This window comes from Molothrus ater, chromosome 11, assembly GCF_012460135.2.
Source record: "Molothrus ater isolate BHLD 08-10-18 breed brown headed cowbird chromosome 11, BPBGC_Mater_1.1, whole genome shotgun sequence".
Lineage (NCBI taxonomy): Eukaryota > Metazoa > Chordata > Aves > Passeriformes > Icteridae > Molothrus > Molothrus ater.
In genome coordinates, this window is record NC_050488.2 from 785320 (window position 1) to 802040 (window position 16721).

A 16721-nucleotide genomic window follows, 5' to 3' on the forward strand; every position below is an offset into this window, starting at 1 on the left:
TGTCCTAACTTGGAGGGAAAAGGATTTTTTTATATTTTGGTTTTGGGTTTGTTTGTTTTTGGTTTTTTTTTTGTTGGGGTTTTTTTTTTTTTTTTTGGGGTTTTTTTGGTTTTTTTTGTTGGAGATTTTCTGAAGAGATGTGGGAAAAGAGGTAGGGTTTGAGGGGGAGATAAGGAAAAGGGTCAAGAAAAATAGGGGTAATGTGTGCAGGTAGGAAAGGGAGAAGACTAAGGGACTCTAGAGAGGAAAAGCAGTACTGAAACAGGAAAACCTTCAAGGGTGAGAGCTACAGGACTCCAGCTGGACACAGATGAGACTGTTAGTGCTGTAAGGCTGCTATAGTTACTCCTGTCTGTCCCAGCAGCTGGGTCACTGCTGCTTTTGTCACTATGAGGCCATCCCTGTGTGACAGCCCTGCCTCTGGCCCTGCAATATGCCTCACACAGGAAGATTGAAGAGAGGGGTCCTAACCTGGAAGATGTGGATGGCACTTTTCTGTTATTGAAAATGGAATATTCATATTTTTTATGAGAGCTTTTCTAACAAATTGCCTAGAAAGCTTGTGATCCCAATGGGGTTTATACTGGCTTTTGTCAGATAGCCAATCTTTCACTATAATGTGGTTGCAGCACATTTTACTTGAGTTTATAAACAAACAACTCCTCCCTAAAAGCAGCCTTGCCAATACACTCTGTTGGTGGTCCTCACCCTTGCAGAAGGGAGTGCAGCTCCCAGCTCTTGTCCCACAGCTCTGGAGCCGCCCCTGCCTGGCAACTTCAGCCTTTAACTGTGCTGCTGTTACAGAAAACCTTCTCCCATGACCTTGTGCTGAGCATCAGAGCCACAAAGCTCAGAAAGCTTTGTCTTATCTATGGGAAGGAGTGGAAAATCCTTCAAACCAAAATGTATCTTAGATATCTACAGCTTGTGCTGGTTGGGTCAGTGGCCGTCCAGAGCATTAATATGTTGAAAATGTTGAGATTTTACTTCAAGTTGTTATAAGGAGTCACCTGTCTGATGTGAGACGGGTTTTGGGCTTTTGTTTTGGTTTGCAGACACCACAGGGATATGTGTTGATACACTGCCATCACCATTTACACCTCACCTTCCCTCCACTCCTTGTGAGCTGTGTTTCCAGCTCTGTAGTGGAGGGGAGCAGTCAGTCCCTCACCTCTCCCCACTGTGTGGCTGTGTTCCATGTGAAAGCTGATGGCTTGCAGCGATTGGGAAACAGCTGACAGTTCAGCACCAGTGTTTGTTGGCTGGGAGAAGCTGAAGTTTAAAGGTGACCCTGTCCCCTGATGAGGAAAGCTTCATTCCTTGCAGGGAGGGGTCTGGCTGGTGCCCAGAACGTGCTCTCCTGTCCCATGGCGCCTCACACGTGTCCCCCAGTGCTTCCCACTGGGCTCTGGGCAGTTCAGGGGTGATGGGGCAGGGAGGCTGGGGCAGCTCCTGGCTGTCAGGGACAGCCCATGGTGCCAGAGCTCGCCTGCAGTGCAGCACTTTCCTCCCTGAAGTCTCAAAGGGTTTGAGTTTTTCTGAGGTAAGAGAGGATTTCCCCTGGCAGGGGTTGGATTTTGAGATGAGGCTCAGTTGGTGTAAATGTGACCTGGAGCCTGGTAAGGAGGGTACTTCCCAGAGGAATTCATGTCCTTTCCTGCCTCCAGGGTCCCATTTGGGATGTGCAGGATGTGCTGCTGGCTTTGTCAGAGCCAGTTCTCAGGACAAGAGGACTTTTGGGAGGTTAATAGGAAGAAACTGCATCTGATGAGGAAAATGAGGGGATGCCACTGGCACTTTACTGAGATCTATGGGTTTGCTTGTCAGTGCTCCCCAGTGTTGTATCTTGCCTTTAAAGATCCATTTCACATCCATTTGTGGTTGCAGACACAGCAGAGAAAGGTGTAACTGCTGAACCCAAGTAAAAACAAAATAGATCTCGGCAGCAAGAAGTCAAAATTGTAACAATTGCTGGAGAGAGCAAATAGTATGCAGGGTCCTGCTTCTATGGAGTAGTTTAAAACAGACCTCTTTCTATGGAGTAATTTAGGAAAGACCTTTCTTGTGTTACTGAATTAAATTCTGAGAAAAATGTGAAGTATTCTGGCCTTCCTCAGTGTTGTGCTTGTGTGTGTGGGTGTGCAAAACTTGGTGGTGCTCCAAACCCTCTCAGGCACCCAGAGCCCAGTGTTCCAACCACTTCTATCCCTTCTCCTGGCTGATGACTCAGCAAGTTATTGTCTTTTTCCAGCAATGTCCAGACTTGTCTCCCTTTAAGTATCCAGACACTTTGTTCCTTTCTTGTTGCTGCGTCACCACAAAGGGCCTCATATGGATCTTATTTTCAACAGCCCCTGGGCAGCACTAAGGCTTTACTCTCATCACGAGCTGTTTCTAACCTGGGTAAAAACCTTCAAAATTCAGCCATCCTGATATTTTGAACATTCACTTATAATTTGCACAAGTGCTGTGTGGGAATGGACATTTCTGGCGTGTGGTTAAATATTGAAAAAGAGAGAAACTGAGAAGTGCACTCTACTTATTTACACACAAGTAATAAAGACTGGGGTTTTTTGGAAAAGCATTGATGAAGTGGTATGTGAAGTTCTGCCTCTTTTCATATTTTCCTTTACTCTGTTTTAGGTGTCTCTTGCAGAAAGTAACAGTAATGAGTCTTTGTGGGAGAGATGAAGACTCCTCCACCCTTCATTAGAATTTGCTGCCTTATCCCAAATGCTCCAAAACACATTTAAATCACATAGTTGGAGCTTTTCACAAGTCAGTGCCTTTTCTCTCTCTTCATCTCTGATTCCAAACTGGAATGTGATTGGGAATGTAAATTCCTTTACAAGTGGCTGCAGCCTGTGTTGTCCAAGTAGGAAATGTGAGCCAGAGTGCACTGCAGGAGATGGAGCTGCAGCTGTGGTTTAGCTTGTGGCTCTAAATTTTAAGTTGTGCATGTGGGGTGTGGAACCTGCCCCAGAGCAGATTTTTCTGTCTCTGGCTGCTCAGGAGCAGCAGGAGGAATGTGAGCAGAGCCCGATGCCAGCTGTGTCCTTGCAGCCGTGCTTGTGTTGGCTGCAGTGGTGGGAGAGGGACTGGGGCTGTCCCTGCAGCTGGAACAGCTTCTGTAGAGACAGATACAGGCTGAAATACTGATCCATAACAGGCTGAAATGCTGATCTGTCCACAGCATCCTCCTGATTGTTTCATGCTTTGTACATGCAGCTGTTGCTTGTTGGCTGTTCCCTGTAGGAATCGCTGTCCCACCCGTTCTTGCTGTGCCTCGGCGGGGCTGGGGCCAGCAGTGGCCATCAGCACTGCCTGAGCTCCATCAGTGCTGCTGCACTAAGGACTGGCCTAAATATTAATATGTTTGTATTTACTCTGTGTATAAACAACCCCAGGCTGAACTGGAGTTGCTCAGCCTGGAGAAAAGGACGCTCAGGAAGACCCTTCTGTTTCTCCACAATTCCATGACAGGAGGGGTTGGGCTCTGTTCCCAGGGAGCAAGGGACAGGACAAGGGGAAATGGCCTCAAGCTGTGCCAGGGAGGTTTGGATTGGATATTAGGGAAAAATTTCTTGATGGAGAGTGTTGTCAGGCATTGGAAAATGCTGCCCAGGGCAGTGGTGGAATCCCTGTCCATGGAAGTGTTCCAAAACAGGTGTGGATGCAGCACGTGGGACATGGTTTAGTGGTGGTGGAGCTGGCCTGATGGCTGGACTTGATCTCAGGTCTTTCCCACAGAAACCTTAAGGATTCTGTGATTCTGCATTCAAGGGCTTTGTGCTTGAATTTCTGATAAAGGAGCAGGCAGTGCCTGTGGGCTTCCCTGGGCATGGGGTCAAACCCCAGCTTTAGGTGGAAACAGCCACTTCTGCCATAGTTTACAATTATTATCAAGTGTTGCCTTGTTTGAAAGTGACTTCAGTAGCAGTGCTGGCAGGTATTCCAGGAGTGTCCTTTATCCTGATGAACACACACCTGAGGGACTCACTACTTTTAATTAGGAAGATAGAATTGGAACAAATAGTAGGAATTTTGTGTGTGATCTGAGTGGTGTAGATCTTTCACCAGGAGAAAGGACTTTGGGAATTGAACAGTTCATGTGAATGTGTTTCTCTTGGTGTGTTCTGGGGTTACACTGAGCTGCACCCTGGGCAGTCTGAGCTGGAGGCAAAGTCTGAAGTGGGAATTAGCAAAATGGTTCACCCAATCCCTGCTGTGTGAAACCACACTAACAGCATCAAACAAGGTGCTTCATTTAGAAGTTAAAAACTCCATTTGCCTAATTTCTACCCCAAACCATTACTTTCTTAGGGAACTAAACCCCCTTCTTTCCAAACATCTGTGGTTGAGGCATGCTGCATGGCAAAGGAGAGATTTCCTGCTGTGCTTCCTGCTAGGGCTGCTAAATTCCCCTGGAACAATCTAAACATCATTATCAGCCCATTCAAATTAGTATTTCCTCCTACTTCTGTAAGGGATAAAAGGAGGTTTGTTTCCTTGCTGTTGACTTAAGTGTCCCACTGAAATTCCTTCACAATAACTGCTCTGGCGCTGGGTGCAACCTTGAGAGTTTAAACCTCCTCGGGGTTACTGGATCAAGGCAGAACCGGGAGCCATCAGCTCTTCCAGCTTGTCATTAATCCAGGAAATGCCCTGGGCCGCAATCAATACTGCTGAAATTCTTGCCCAAACCCTGATTACAAAACTTCATAAAGGAAAGCCTGAGGAAATGAGAGATCTCTTCAGAACATCATTGTCAAATAAGGAACAATGTAATTTATGATTATAAACCTGACAAGGACTAGCAAGGAATCCTGGAGGGCTCCCAAATAAGGAGATGGAGCTCTACAACAGCTCTTCTGTTCAGTTTAAGCATCCCTGCTCACTAATTAGAAACTCAGTGAAACTCAGAGGTTTCCTTCCTCTGCTATTCAGAATCCTTTTGTCAACAGCCCTCAGCCAAACAGAGCTGGAGGGCACATACTTGGTCAGGAGCACTCCTGGGGCTGTTCAGGTCACTGACTGCTGCTGTCATGTCCTTTCCTCTCTGTTCTTACCTTCTCCAGGTGTGCACGCTGGTGCTGTGGCTGAAAGCTGTGCTGAGCAATGTGGCAGAGCAAACAAGCTGACACCAGCAGCTGAGCTGGGTCAGGGGGTGAATCTGCCCCGTTTTCAGTGGTGTTCTGAACAGAGATGAACACTCAGTTCACTCGGATGAATTTTACACTTTTTCTACTTTGGGTGAATTGGTCATGAGGAAAATTAAAATCTTGGCTTCCCCCTCCTGAATGGATTTGAGAATTTGTGAACAATTTCTGGTGGGTTCTCCTGGGGGCAATGAGGCTGTGTATTTTTTAGCCTGTTCTGTGTGTGCTGAACTGGTGGAAGCAGACTGAGCACTGGGCAGGTGCTGGGGATTTTCTTTTCAGTTGCCAGAGTTACAAAACTCAAAACCCTAAAGGCTCACAACAGCAACCTGAAGGATGTTTGACCTTTGGGGTCGGCTTCATAGAGCATCCGTGAGCAGTTCCCTATCCCATGTTAGCCCTGCCAGGGTGTGCACAGTGCAGTCTGTGCCACAGCAAGTCAGATGTGGTTCAGATATAAATGTACAGTCCTCCTTCAGGCTTCCAACAAAAATACAATTCCCATGTGCTTGGTGTGAGAATGAATAATATATTTATATGGATTGCATGATTAAAGTATGTGTAGTGGTTTTAGGCAATTGGGCTTTAAAATGGCACAGTAACTTGGCTTGTCCTTGATCAATGCTCTCAGTCCAGAACAAAGACCTTTTTCACTGCTAAACTTTTAAAATTTCAAGCAGAAACGTGTCTTAATGGATAGCTGTTCCTAACACTGCAGTGAGGGGGTGTGAATGGGTAATGGTGAAATGAATGCATTTTTTTCTGTAGCTAAGGGGAACATATATACTAAATGAAGGCCTTACAAACACATCTATTTGCTTCTTTATATTTGTTTGCCTTTATATTTTTTAAGACGAAGGAATTTTGGTTTTTGTAATTTAGTTACCATTACAAGCTCAGCTCAGTTTGTAATTGATTAAGAACATCCTGGAAGTGCTTGGCTTACTCAGTGTTTGAGTTGCAGCAGTTTTAGTGATCCTGCCTGATTTTCCCAAGTGCTTTGACAGGCAATCCCTGACTACATTCCCTGATAAACACTACTCCTCCGAATTTTAACTTTAAAATTAAACAGGGCTGGTGGAAGTGCTTTGGAGAAAGGAGCCTACCTAGCCACAAAACAGATCATGCAAAGAGCTTGGTCTCCCCAAGATAAAATTCTTCAGACAGGAATTACAAGGATAATCGGAACCAGGCTTTCCAAAGCCTCAGCTCTTTTGAAAGTTAATAGCCAGCATAAATATGCTCTGTGCAATATCTGGGGAAGGAGGGTTGAGGGGGAAAATACGGCCAAGACTGGGCTGAAGGGCAAGAAACATTCTGCCTGCTCTGAGTTATCATTGTAACTGATGGAAGGATGATTGTGCATGAACTGTTCTGCTTCAAACTCTGTGGCAGAAGGATACAGCAAAATGAGACACATTCTGCAAGGCAGGCAGAGGAATTGCTTGGGTTTGTAGCTGGTGAAAAGGGTTAAAGAATTTATTTAGTTGTGTTCCCCCCCCCCCCCCTTCTTTCAACCTGGATCTAATAAAGGATGCTGTCATGGAAACCTTAAAGACCAAACATTGTCTAAATTATCTGGCCTCTGCCACAGGTAATACAAGTTTTGACTTACAAGGATTACCCAGAACTAAAGCCAGAGGGAGTATTAGGTTGCTATTCATTGACACTTTGAACAAAATCTGCCAAACAAGCCTGGCTGAGGCCATGTTGATGTATGTCTCCACTGTATGGTGCACAGTAAAATGAACATTCAGCTTGGGTTATCCGGTTTTCATTGTGCCTTGGGGCAGACACAGCTCTCTATGTTTTGCCAAGCAAGCCAGCATAAGGAATTTATGAAAAAAAAGAATAATGTAGGAAACAGAATGTTTTCATGTTGAAATAGAAAGCAGATGCTTCCCAAAGAGTGAAGGCAATATAACAGGAACTTGTCCTGGATGAGTGGTGGGATGGATTCCCTAAGAGACGTGGGTACCTTCAGAGGATGGAGGAGAGCACAGAAAAACACTTTGCTGCATGAGGTTTAAAATGAAGGCAGGTTGCTCCAAGTGTGATGGACCTCCCTTGCACTGCTGTGGTGATGGCATGGCAGGCAGGAATTGAAGAGCATGGTGGAAAAGGATTAGGCACTGAACTGAATCCAAGAGGTGTGTGCTGAGTGCTCAGCTCAGCCTGTATTTCTTCTGCAATCTGCTTTTCCATCATTTCCAAGGAGAGAAGCCTCAAAGGCTGAGGAGAGCACGTGGGTTAATGCCCCATCCTGAGCAGTGAGCTAACTGTGGTTTGGTCATGGAAACACTCCAGCCCTGCCCTCCTTTCAGGGAGATTTAGAGTCAGACACGTCCTGAGCACTGAGGCACTTGGAGGAGCCTGCAGGAACCTGCACAGAGTAAAACCCTCTGCTCATTTATCTGGGAACAGGTCCTGGGAGAGCTTAACCAGCCCCAATGACGTAAGTGATAGCTCAGTTTGGAGTGAAAGCAGCTGGCTTTGGGGCTGTGCTTCATTCTCCCCTCCCCTGTCTTTGCCAAGATAAATGTTCTTCTCCTCTTTACCTTACTCATTAAAACGTCTTCCCAGCCATCCCAGATAAACCAAGTTGAGAACATGTTACAGTGCACACCTAGATTGTGAAATTCAAGAGGGAGTTTAATAAAGCCTCTCAGGCTGTTGATAAGATAGGAAATGACAACCTGTTAAGGGGTAAAGCCACAGTGCTTTATTATATATTTATTAGAGCTTTAAATGGTGAAGAGATTGGAGCAGAAAAAAAGACCCACTGGAAACAGTTATTTTTTAGTATGTTAAGAACTCCCCCAAGTTGTCCTGTGAGGTTTTTGTCATTATTTTTCATAATACATTGCTTTATGTTTTCAGGCAGGTATTTGATAAGGAAGTACAACTTATTTTTCTCCAGTTCTTGTTAAGTGTATGTGCTGGGTGCAAGTGTAAATACTATAGATTTGGGGAAGATACACTTCTTTCTTCAGGTGTAGGAATGGAATAGGAAGTCCCATCATAACAGCAAGAGCTCAGCTCAGTTTTGGTGGTATGACCTTTGCCTCTCTCCCATGTGAGTGCTGATCCAGCAATTAACAGCTGGAATTAAAGCCAGCAGGGAAGAGATGTGGGTGCCTGGGGCTGGCGTGCCCTGCCCGACACCCTGATCCTCCCGGTGGTTCCTGCAGTGCTCTGCCTTTCCCTGGCTTATAGATAATTGGTGCTGGTGTTAATACCAGTTTTGAACTTCACCTCTGCCTGAAGTCAAGTGATTCTGTCCAGGCCCCTGCACTGTGTCTGCCTCACTTGGGTCTCTCTGTAGTTGAAGTTGCTGTCTGAGATTCCTCGATGTCATGGCTCCTGGAGTAATCTTAGTGGAAAGGGAATTAATTGTCCACTTGTGCGTTGGAGGCTTGGGTGGATTGGTTGGTGTGGTGGGTCAGTCCTTGCTGCTCCCATCATGTGAGGAGTCGCAGACGCACAGAACAGTTTGTGTGCAAAGGGATTTAAAGCCCACCCAGTGCCACCCCTGCCACGGCAGGGACACCTCCCACTGTCCCAGGCTGCTCCAAGCCCTGTCCAGCCTGGCCTTGGGCACTGCCAGGGATCCAGGGCAGCCACAGCTGCTCTGGGCACCTGTGCCAGCGCTTTATCAGGCTCAGTGAGGAAGTGCTGATGTCTTAAGGTTTGTCTGTCTTTCTACTGAGACACAAGAACCGCTTAGAAGGGAATGATGGATAAAGCTGCTGACAGCTCAGTCAGGAGTGCTGGCTCCAAGAATGGGCATTTGCATAACAGGAGTTATTCAATCGATGCAAATGCTCTGCAGAGCTGCAGACCCGAAGTGAGAATGGGAGGAAGCAAATTGGAGGTGTTAAAGGTGTGAAATGGTCTGAGTGGAAATTCAGGTGAAGCTGAAATCAGGAAAACTTCAGTATCAAGAAAGCTCTGGCAAGAAACTGAGATACTCTATCCCTTCTTGACCTTCTAGAGCTGGCTGATGATTTATCACTCTGGAAACATAATTTGTGAACACTGGGAAGGAAAAAGGGGAGGAAAGTTTATGAAAATCCACTTTGTCTCCTTTGCTCCTTTAACAAACTTAAGGTTCACTGTCACAGTGGCAGGAAATAATTTAGTAGCCTTTAACTGTGTGTTTTTCTCAGTTTGAACTTCAACTAAACTTTTTAAAATACACCCACCTACAGCAGATTTTGTAGCTGAAATTCTTAACCTGTAAAAGCTGTGTGGATTTTGTGTGACCATGGAAAACCTGGATGTGTCCCTGGGTCAGCCTGAGGCCATCTGGCTGCTGCTCAGGGTTGGATCAGGCACTGAGACAACTTTAAAGCACAGACAGGGAAGGGTTAAAACTCTCGGAGGGAGAAGTGTTATTTAAAATATTTGAATTAACTTCTAAGTGTCTTTAAAAGACAATACACCAGTTTTTGTGATCAGGCCAAAAAGTTCTGTAGTTCATGTCTTGAGACTGATGCAGAGTGATAATTGCAGGAGGTGAGTTTCTGAATTGCAAACAAGTGAGGAAACTGCTGCTGTTTTCTAGTGCAGCCTTCACTTTTTTTCCTTAGTGAAGACATCTATAAATAGCAAATTATCTATTAGCAGGTAGGTTGTGAAATGACTTTATCTTTAAAGATTCACACAGTATATATAAAAAACCAAACCGGGATTACAGAGTTCTCAAACAAAATTACTTTGTTTTCCATAAGCAGATGCAAATCTGTTTCTAAATCTGCTTATATCATGGAAGCCCCAAATAAACAAAGCTCTGTTTGATTGTTTTTGTATTTCAAAGTCTGTTACACACAGAGCTGAAAATCTCTATCCAGCATAGAAGCTCTGTGATCCCCAGTCCTGTGCATGTATTTAGTTGTATATATTTGTTCTCCCTAATGGAGAATTAAAATATCATAAATCTATGCTAATGTCTGTGAGTCCTATTATGAGTTATTCCAGGTTCTTTTAAATTCCTGATGAAGATAAAAAGCAGTAGGTTGTTTACTTTATGATAACTTCATTCTGGGTTTAATTATTCATAAGATCACAGCAAAGGCAATATATTTTGCAAATATGACTGTTTAATAGAATGGCACTTCAGTAGAGCAAGCTGATATTGAATCTTCAGTGAGGAATGAGTAACTCACTTTTAGTTGAATTATAAATCATGTAGATTACTGCAATGTAGATAGTTAAATTCTGCTCTATTCTCATGTTCCAGCAAGGGCAACAAATGTATTTCAGCACTTGGTAAAATGAATGGAGTTTCCGCCGAGGGGGTGAATTAGAACTATGTTAAAATTTCACTGTTTTATAGCAATGTGTGGTAATTATCTAGTACTGGATATATTTCCTGCCAGTTTAACTGCATAGATCAACCCTCCAATGTCACAGAGCAACTCTTACACCTAATAGAGCTCTCAGAACTCAAGTATATTTTAAAGCTGTTAATGTGTTGTATAAAATAAGACCATTGCATAGCCTGGGGACCATGTGCAGATTGTTGTGGTGCCACTGCCCTGTGTGTGAGCAGGAGCTGGGCAGGTGGGGAGACACAAATGGCTTTGGTCATTAACCCCCTGCACCTGCAGGTCTGGTTTGGGCTGTTCCTCCCCCAAGGCTGGAAGAGAACAAAGTGCCCCAAGTCTATGCAGTAGGTGTAGAGGATCCAGCAAATCCCATTTCACTGCAACTGCACATTTACATCTTGGGTGCAAAACCACAGAATCAAATGTGGGAGCTAGAGCAGCATTCTCCATGTCCATCTCTCTTACTGCATCTTAGTGCCAGTGTAACAGTCTGAGTTATGGCTCCCAGACCCTTTTCACTGTATTTTTAAGCCAGCTGAACCATGCAAGGCTGGGGCACTCTATGCTAACCCAGTCTGTGTAGTGAGAGCACTGTTACAGCAGCATAATGACTAAATCAACTTGCACCAAGTGGCCAAGCATGATTTTTCAAGGATTTTGCTCAGAGTTGTCAAACATAGAATGTCCTTCAAACCATTTATGTAATTTATAACATTTAAAAGTCTTAATTTCCTTCTGTTTTTCCTCCCTGAAGGACGTCACCAGGTGATCAGTTATGTCAAGATGTTTTAGGTATCAGTTGTCTCTTTATTTTTTTTCCTCAAAGGGAAAAATGAAAAATCTCACCCTGAACAATCGTTATTTTTAAGATTTTCTCAATTAAGAAGCAGAGTTAAACCAAATCCATTCCCTACAAAATAATCTAAAAAAATCTGTGTGTATGCTTTGTACAGGTTCCACAAAGGAGTTGATTGAGAGCTGCTGTGGAGCTGGCCAGCAGTGGGCTATAGACAACGGGGAGTGCACAGAAATCCCTGTAAGTGGCATGGATGGTGATATTTGCAGGTACGTAAGGTAAAACTGAACATTTTCGGTAAGCATAAAGAGTGGCCCTTGAAAAGAAATCAAATGTACTTCATGGGATGTCCAGGAGACTGGAAACAGTGTCATTCATTGTCTGAATTATTTGTGGGCTGGCAATATTCATGGCTAATTAGAAGCCAGGATTTCCCCCTCCATTTGCCCAAATGTAATCTAGACGAAAGCTTTTTAAGGTTTCTTTTTGTCTGTCCCATGAGCAGAGCACAGATTTTTATTTCCCGTTTTCCGCCCGTCTGTGGAGTTGCAGTTCAGTGGGAGGGCAGAGCTGGCAAGTGCTGAGTGCAGTGATTATCTGTGTGTTAGGGGATGTGTTCATGGCTCTGTGAGTGCCCCTGGTTCTGCTGAGTGGGACCATACCCTGATCCTACTGCTGGTGTCAGCAGCACCTGCTCTGAGAGGGAGCCAGGTTCCCTCTGCACAGCAGGAGGACAGGGATGGGTGCAGGTAACCTGGACCAGCTGCAGTTCATCCCTCTCCCTGCCCACGAGCCTGGAGCAGCCCTTGGGGAGGTGGAGACAAACTCACTCCAGACTCACATTTTCGAAGACTGATCCCATCATTTAGAGCATTGAAAAACTTTGGCATAATTCCTTTTATCAAATTTAGTATCATTGCACCTTTCTGAAGTTACTGGGAGATTGAAGTCCTTCCTGCTGGGATCTGGCTGACATAACTGACACATCCCAATTGTCTGTGAAGTAAAGGCAGATTAAAAATCCCAGCCTCAGCCTACGTAAGTACAAATCCAGTACATGAATGAGTTGCACCTGCACATCTGAGGCTGGCTGTAGATGAAAAAGCCAGATCCTAAATATTTCAGTCCCTGTGAACCTACTGGGATTAAAAGGAATAAGACATCAGGGGTTGAATTGTCTTACTTGTAAAATTTCAGTTGTGTCCCTGTTTTAAAGATTTAAGCCTGCCCATAAATATTACGTCTAAAGAAAATGTTTTATGTAAAAAAGTATTCAGGTATGTGGCCTCAGAGCCTGGAAAGCAAGGACAAAATCTTGCTGCTGGCACTGGGAGCTGTGCCAGTGAGGAGAGCTGGTGACCCTGCCCCTCTCCAGCCCCAGGGCACTACCTGTGCTGGAACCCTGCAATTCCTGCAGCTCCCAGGAGTCTGCCCCAGCTCAAATCACTGCCCAAAGATTGTAAAATCCCGGTCTGGTTTGGGTTGGAAGGACTGGAAGCTCATCCACCCCCTGCCATGGGCAGGGACACCTTCCACTATCCCAGGCTGCTTGAAGCCCTGTCCAGCCTGGACTTGGACACTTCCAGGGATCCAGGGGATAGACACAAAGTAGATACTCATTAAAAAAATCAGTTCCTGTTCTGCCAGGATAGTTCTCTGCACATGTTTAGGTGTTCCGAGTGGGGTAGTTGAGGTGGCACTGTGACATTTGCAGGGGTGTCAGAGAGCCCTGTCCCTGGGCTGTGTGACAGTGTCCCTGGGCTGTGTGACAGTGTGTCTGGGCTGTGTGACAGTGTCCCTGGGCTGTGTGACAGTATCCCTGGGCTGTGTGACAGTGTCCCTGGGCTGTGTGACAGTGTGTCTGGGCTGTGTGACAGTATCCCTGGGCTGTGTGACAGTGTGTCTGGGCTGTGTGACAGTATCCCTGGGCTGTGTGACAGTATCCCTGGGCTGTGTGACAGTGTCCCTGGGCTGTGTGACAGTGTGTCTGGGCTGTGTGACAGTATCCCTGGGCTGTGTGACAGTGTCCCTGGGCTGTGTGACAGTGCCCTGGGCTGTGTGACAGTGGTGCCTGTCCCTGGGCTGTGTGACAGTGTGTCTGGGCTGTGTGACAGTGGTGCCTGTCCCTGAGCTGTGTGACAGTGTCCCTGGGCTGTGTGACAGTGGTGCCTGTCCCTGGGCTGTGTGACAGTGTGTCTGGGCTGTGTGACAGTATCCCTGGGCTGTGTGACAGTGCCCTGGGCTGTGTGACAGTGTCCCTGGGCTGTGTGACAGTGGTGCCTGGCCCTGGGCTGTGTGACAGTGTCCCTGGGCTGTGTGACAGTGTCCCTGGGCTGTGTGACAGTGTCCCTGGGCTGTGTGACAGTGTCTGTCCCTGGGCTGTGTGACAGTGGTGCCTGTCCCTGGGCTGTGTGACAGTGCCCTGGGCTGTGTGACAGTGCCCTGGGCTGTGTGACAGTGTCCCTGGGCTGTGTGACAGTGGTGCCTGTCCCTGGGCTGTGTGACAGTGCCCTGGGCTGTGTGACAGTGCCCTGGGCTGTGTGACAGTGTCCCTGGGCTGTGTGACAGTGTCTGTCCCTGGGCTGTGTGACAGTGGTGCCTGTCCCTGGGCTGTGTGACAGTGCCCTGGGCTGTGTGACAGTGCCCTGGGCTGTGTGACAGTGTCCCTGGGCTGTGTGACAGTGGTGCCTGTCCCTGGGCTGTGTGACAGTGTCCCTGGGCTGTGTGACAGTGCCTGTCCCTGGGCTGTGTGACAGTGTCCTGGGCTGTGTGACAGTGGTGCCTGTCCCTGGGCTGTGTGACAGTATCCCTGGGCTGTGTGACAGTGTCCTGGGCTGTGTGACAGTGTCCCTGGGCTGTGTGACAGTGGTGCCTGTCCCTGGGCTGTGTGCCTGTCCCTGGGCTGTGTGACAGTGTCCTGGGCTGTGTGACAGTGTCCCTGGCCCTTGCAGGATTGCCCAGAAGCAGTGCTGCGTGTCCACGGTGAGGGAGAACAGCTGCCTGGCCGGGATGGTGGCCGCCAAGGAGGGGGACACGTGTGGCCCCGAGGACAGCGACCCCTGCGCGGGCTCCTCCTACAAGGTGAGCTCCTCTGTGGGTGTGTAAGGTCCTCCTGCCTCAGCAGGGATCTGTTCCTGCATTCCTGTGGGGCACAGAAAAGATGAACTTGCAGGAATGTGGCAGTGAAATGGTGCTGTTTGCATTTCAGTTTGCAGCCCCTTTTAAAACTTTGCGGTAATGTTGTTTTGAATTAATTTCCATCTCCATTTTGTAGACCTAACTGGCTGTATTGCTTTTGCTTCCTCGCTTTGGAAGTAGGTGAAAAGTCCATTTTAGTTTTTATATCTATAGCGTAGAAGAATTTAGAAAATGATGGGGCAAAACTTAATTGAAGCTATAATGTGAAACCCATTACTGGGTGCTTTGCTTGGCTCCAGTGTTGAATTGCAGCCCCCTTTCCCAGTTCTGCACAATGCTGGACTAGATGAACAAGCATTTAGATGATGATGGAAGCTTTTGTTCATAAATAAAGGCAAAGTGTTAATGGACAGCACAAATCACAAATCCTGAGCCACAGCCTCTGCTTAGATAAATGAGATTTGCTTTATGAGAACCAGTGGAGCCAAACCAATTTAAACCAGTTTGAAGATTCAGCAGCTCACTTGTCCTGTTTTCACCAGAACAGTGCCTTTCAGAATTCATTTCCCTCTGATCATAATTTACATAGCTATAGCTCAGCTTAAGTGCAGCTTCCTGGGCTCAGCAGGAACCCGATTAGTTCTATCTTTTCTTTTACATCGCAGATTCTCCAAGATAATTGTTCCCTGGAAAAGCAGGGAATGTGGACATCCACTGCAGGGTTTAAGGGTTAATTAGCTGTGCTGATTTGTCATCTTCAGAACCATTGCTAATTTGGGTCTGAAGTCTGTCATTAGAGTAAAAGGAGAATTTGTGCATTCAGGAGAAGACATTAATATGTCTGAAATGTGACAGAACTGTTATTCTTAGGTTTTCACCAGGGGTTGTTTGCATGCCAGGCAGAGCCAGGCTGTGGAGTCAACCTGATTACACATGCCATTCCTCAGGCAGAGGTGGGGAGGGAGAGCTCCATCATTCCTGGCTGAGCTGAAACCAGTGACAAAATACTCTCGTGGAATGGTTCCTCATGCCAGTTCCAGTAGGATTTTTCTTTTAAGATAAACCATCTGAGACAGCAAAATTACTGAACAGCTTTGCTCACCTATTTAGCTCGTTTAGCTCTTGAGTCATTGCAGTTACTGCTTGAAAAAATCAATAAATATTGAGACTGTTGAGACTTCGTATTACGTTAACATTGCAGTATGTACTGCTGTAATACAAAATAATCCAGCTTTGTACTGCTTTTTAATGCTTTGTATTACAAGAAAGGTTTTCTAATTTTATTGTAGTTAAACATTGTTTCAGAGGGGATCTGGCAGAAGATGCTGACAGTCCATAGTGGTGTTTCCCCTGATCTGTCTGCTCTTAGGAAATCCTGCGGCATAAATCAAAAAAGTTTGTCTGGAACGTGGAAAGGTTCATTAATTGCCTCAAAACCCAGCAAGATATTTACTCTGTCTTGCCAAAAGCCAGGGTTTTATCTCCAGGTTACAAACATTTGCAGGTCTTCAGGCGTTTTAGATGTTTTCACCTTTTGCTTCAAGGTGAATGTGGCAGTGCTGGTCTTTCAGATCCAGGAGTTCAGCCTGTGCTAAATCAACCTAATCTTTGGGTGCTTTAATTGTTATTTACTCTTTACACCAAAAGCACAGGCTTAGGGATTTTTCCTAGTGGATGGAGACTCCACCATGGTAAATCCAATTATGCAGAATTCCAGCTAATAGTTTTGAGGGGAATGCAGAAAGCTGTGAACCAAAGAATGGTTCTCAAGGTGGGTTCCTCAATTGCAAGCTTATTTGCTATTAAATCAGTTATAGAATTCCTGGGAAGTTCGAAAAGCAGCTTACAGAAAGTCGAGGCATTCCAATTTTTTCATTTTAGAAGGAACTTTTCAGAGAACAAGTTTTTCCACTGGAAAATGAGACAGTTTTGTTCACCTGGAAAATATGTCTGCCTAAAGATGTATGACTGATTTAATACTCTCTGTCATGCCTGCACATGGGATAAATTGTTAATCAAAGTATGACTGAAAGAAGCTGGGGTCTTCAAGGCATATATTGCACATTTTACAGTAATTCAGTAAAAACATGTATTATCTTGAACTTCTGTTTTGCATATTGAAGGTGACAAAACTGAGCTAAAACAAAAGACAAAGAAAGAGAATTTGTTTTCATAAAATTCGAATTTGAGAGTTCTGGATTTGGGGAGGATGGCAAGAGGAATTTTCTCTTTTCTAGCATGACCACAATTCATTATTGCTAGGGGTTTTGGTTTTTGGTTTGTTTTTGTTTTTTTTTT

The 16721-nt window shown here is 45.6% G+C and overlaps 1 protein-coding gene across 1 annotated transcript in view; it reads left to right on the plus strand.

Moving 5' to 3' along the window:
- Positions 1-16721, plus strand: part of FBLN2 (fibulin 2) — a 70857-nt gene that overhangs the window by 25350 nt on the left and 28786 nt on the right. Inside the window, exons 2-3 of the mRNA XM_036390697.2 lie at positions 11443-11554; positions 14237-14366. Coding sequence (XP_036246590.1) covers positions 11443-11554; positions 14237-14366 — 242 coding nt within the window. The remainder of the gene's footprint in view (positions 1-11442; positions 11555-14236; positions 14367-16721) is intronic.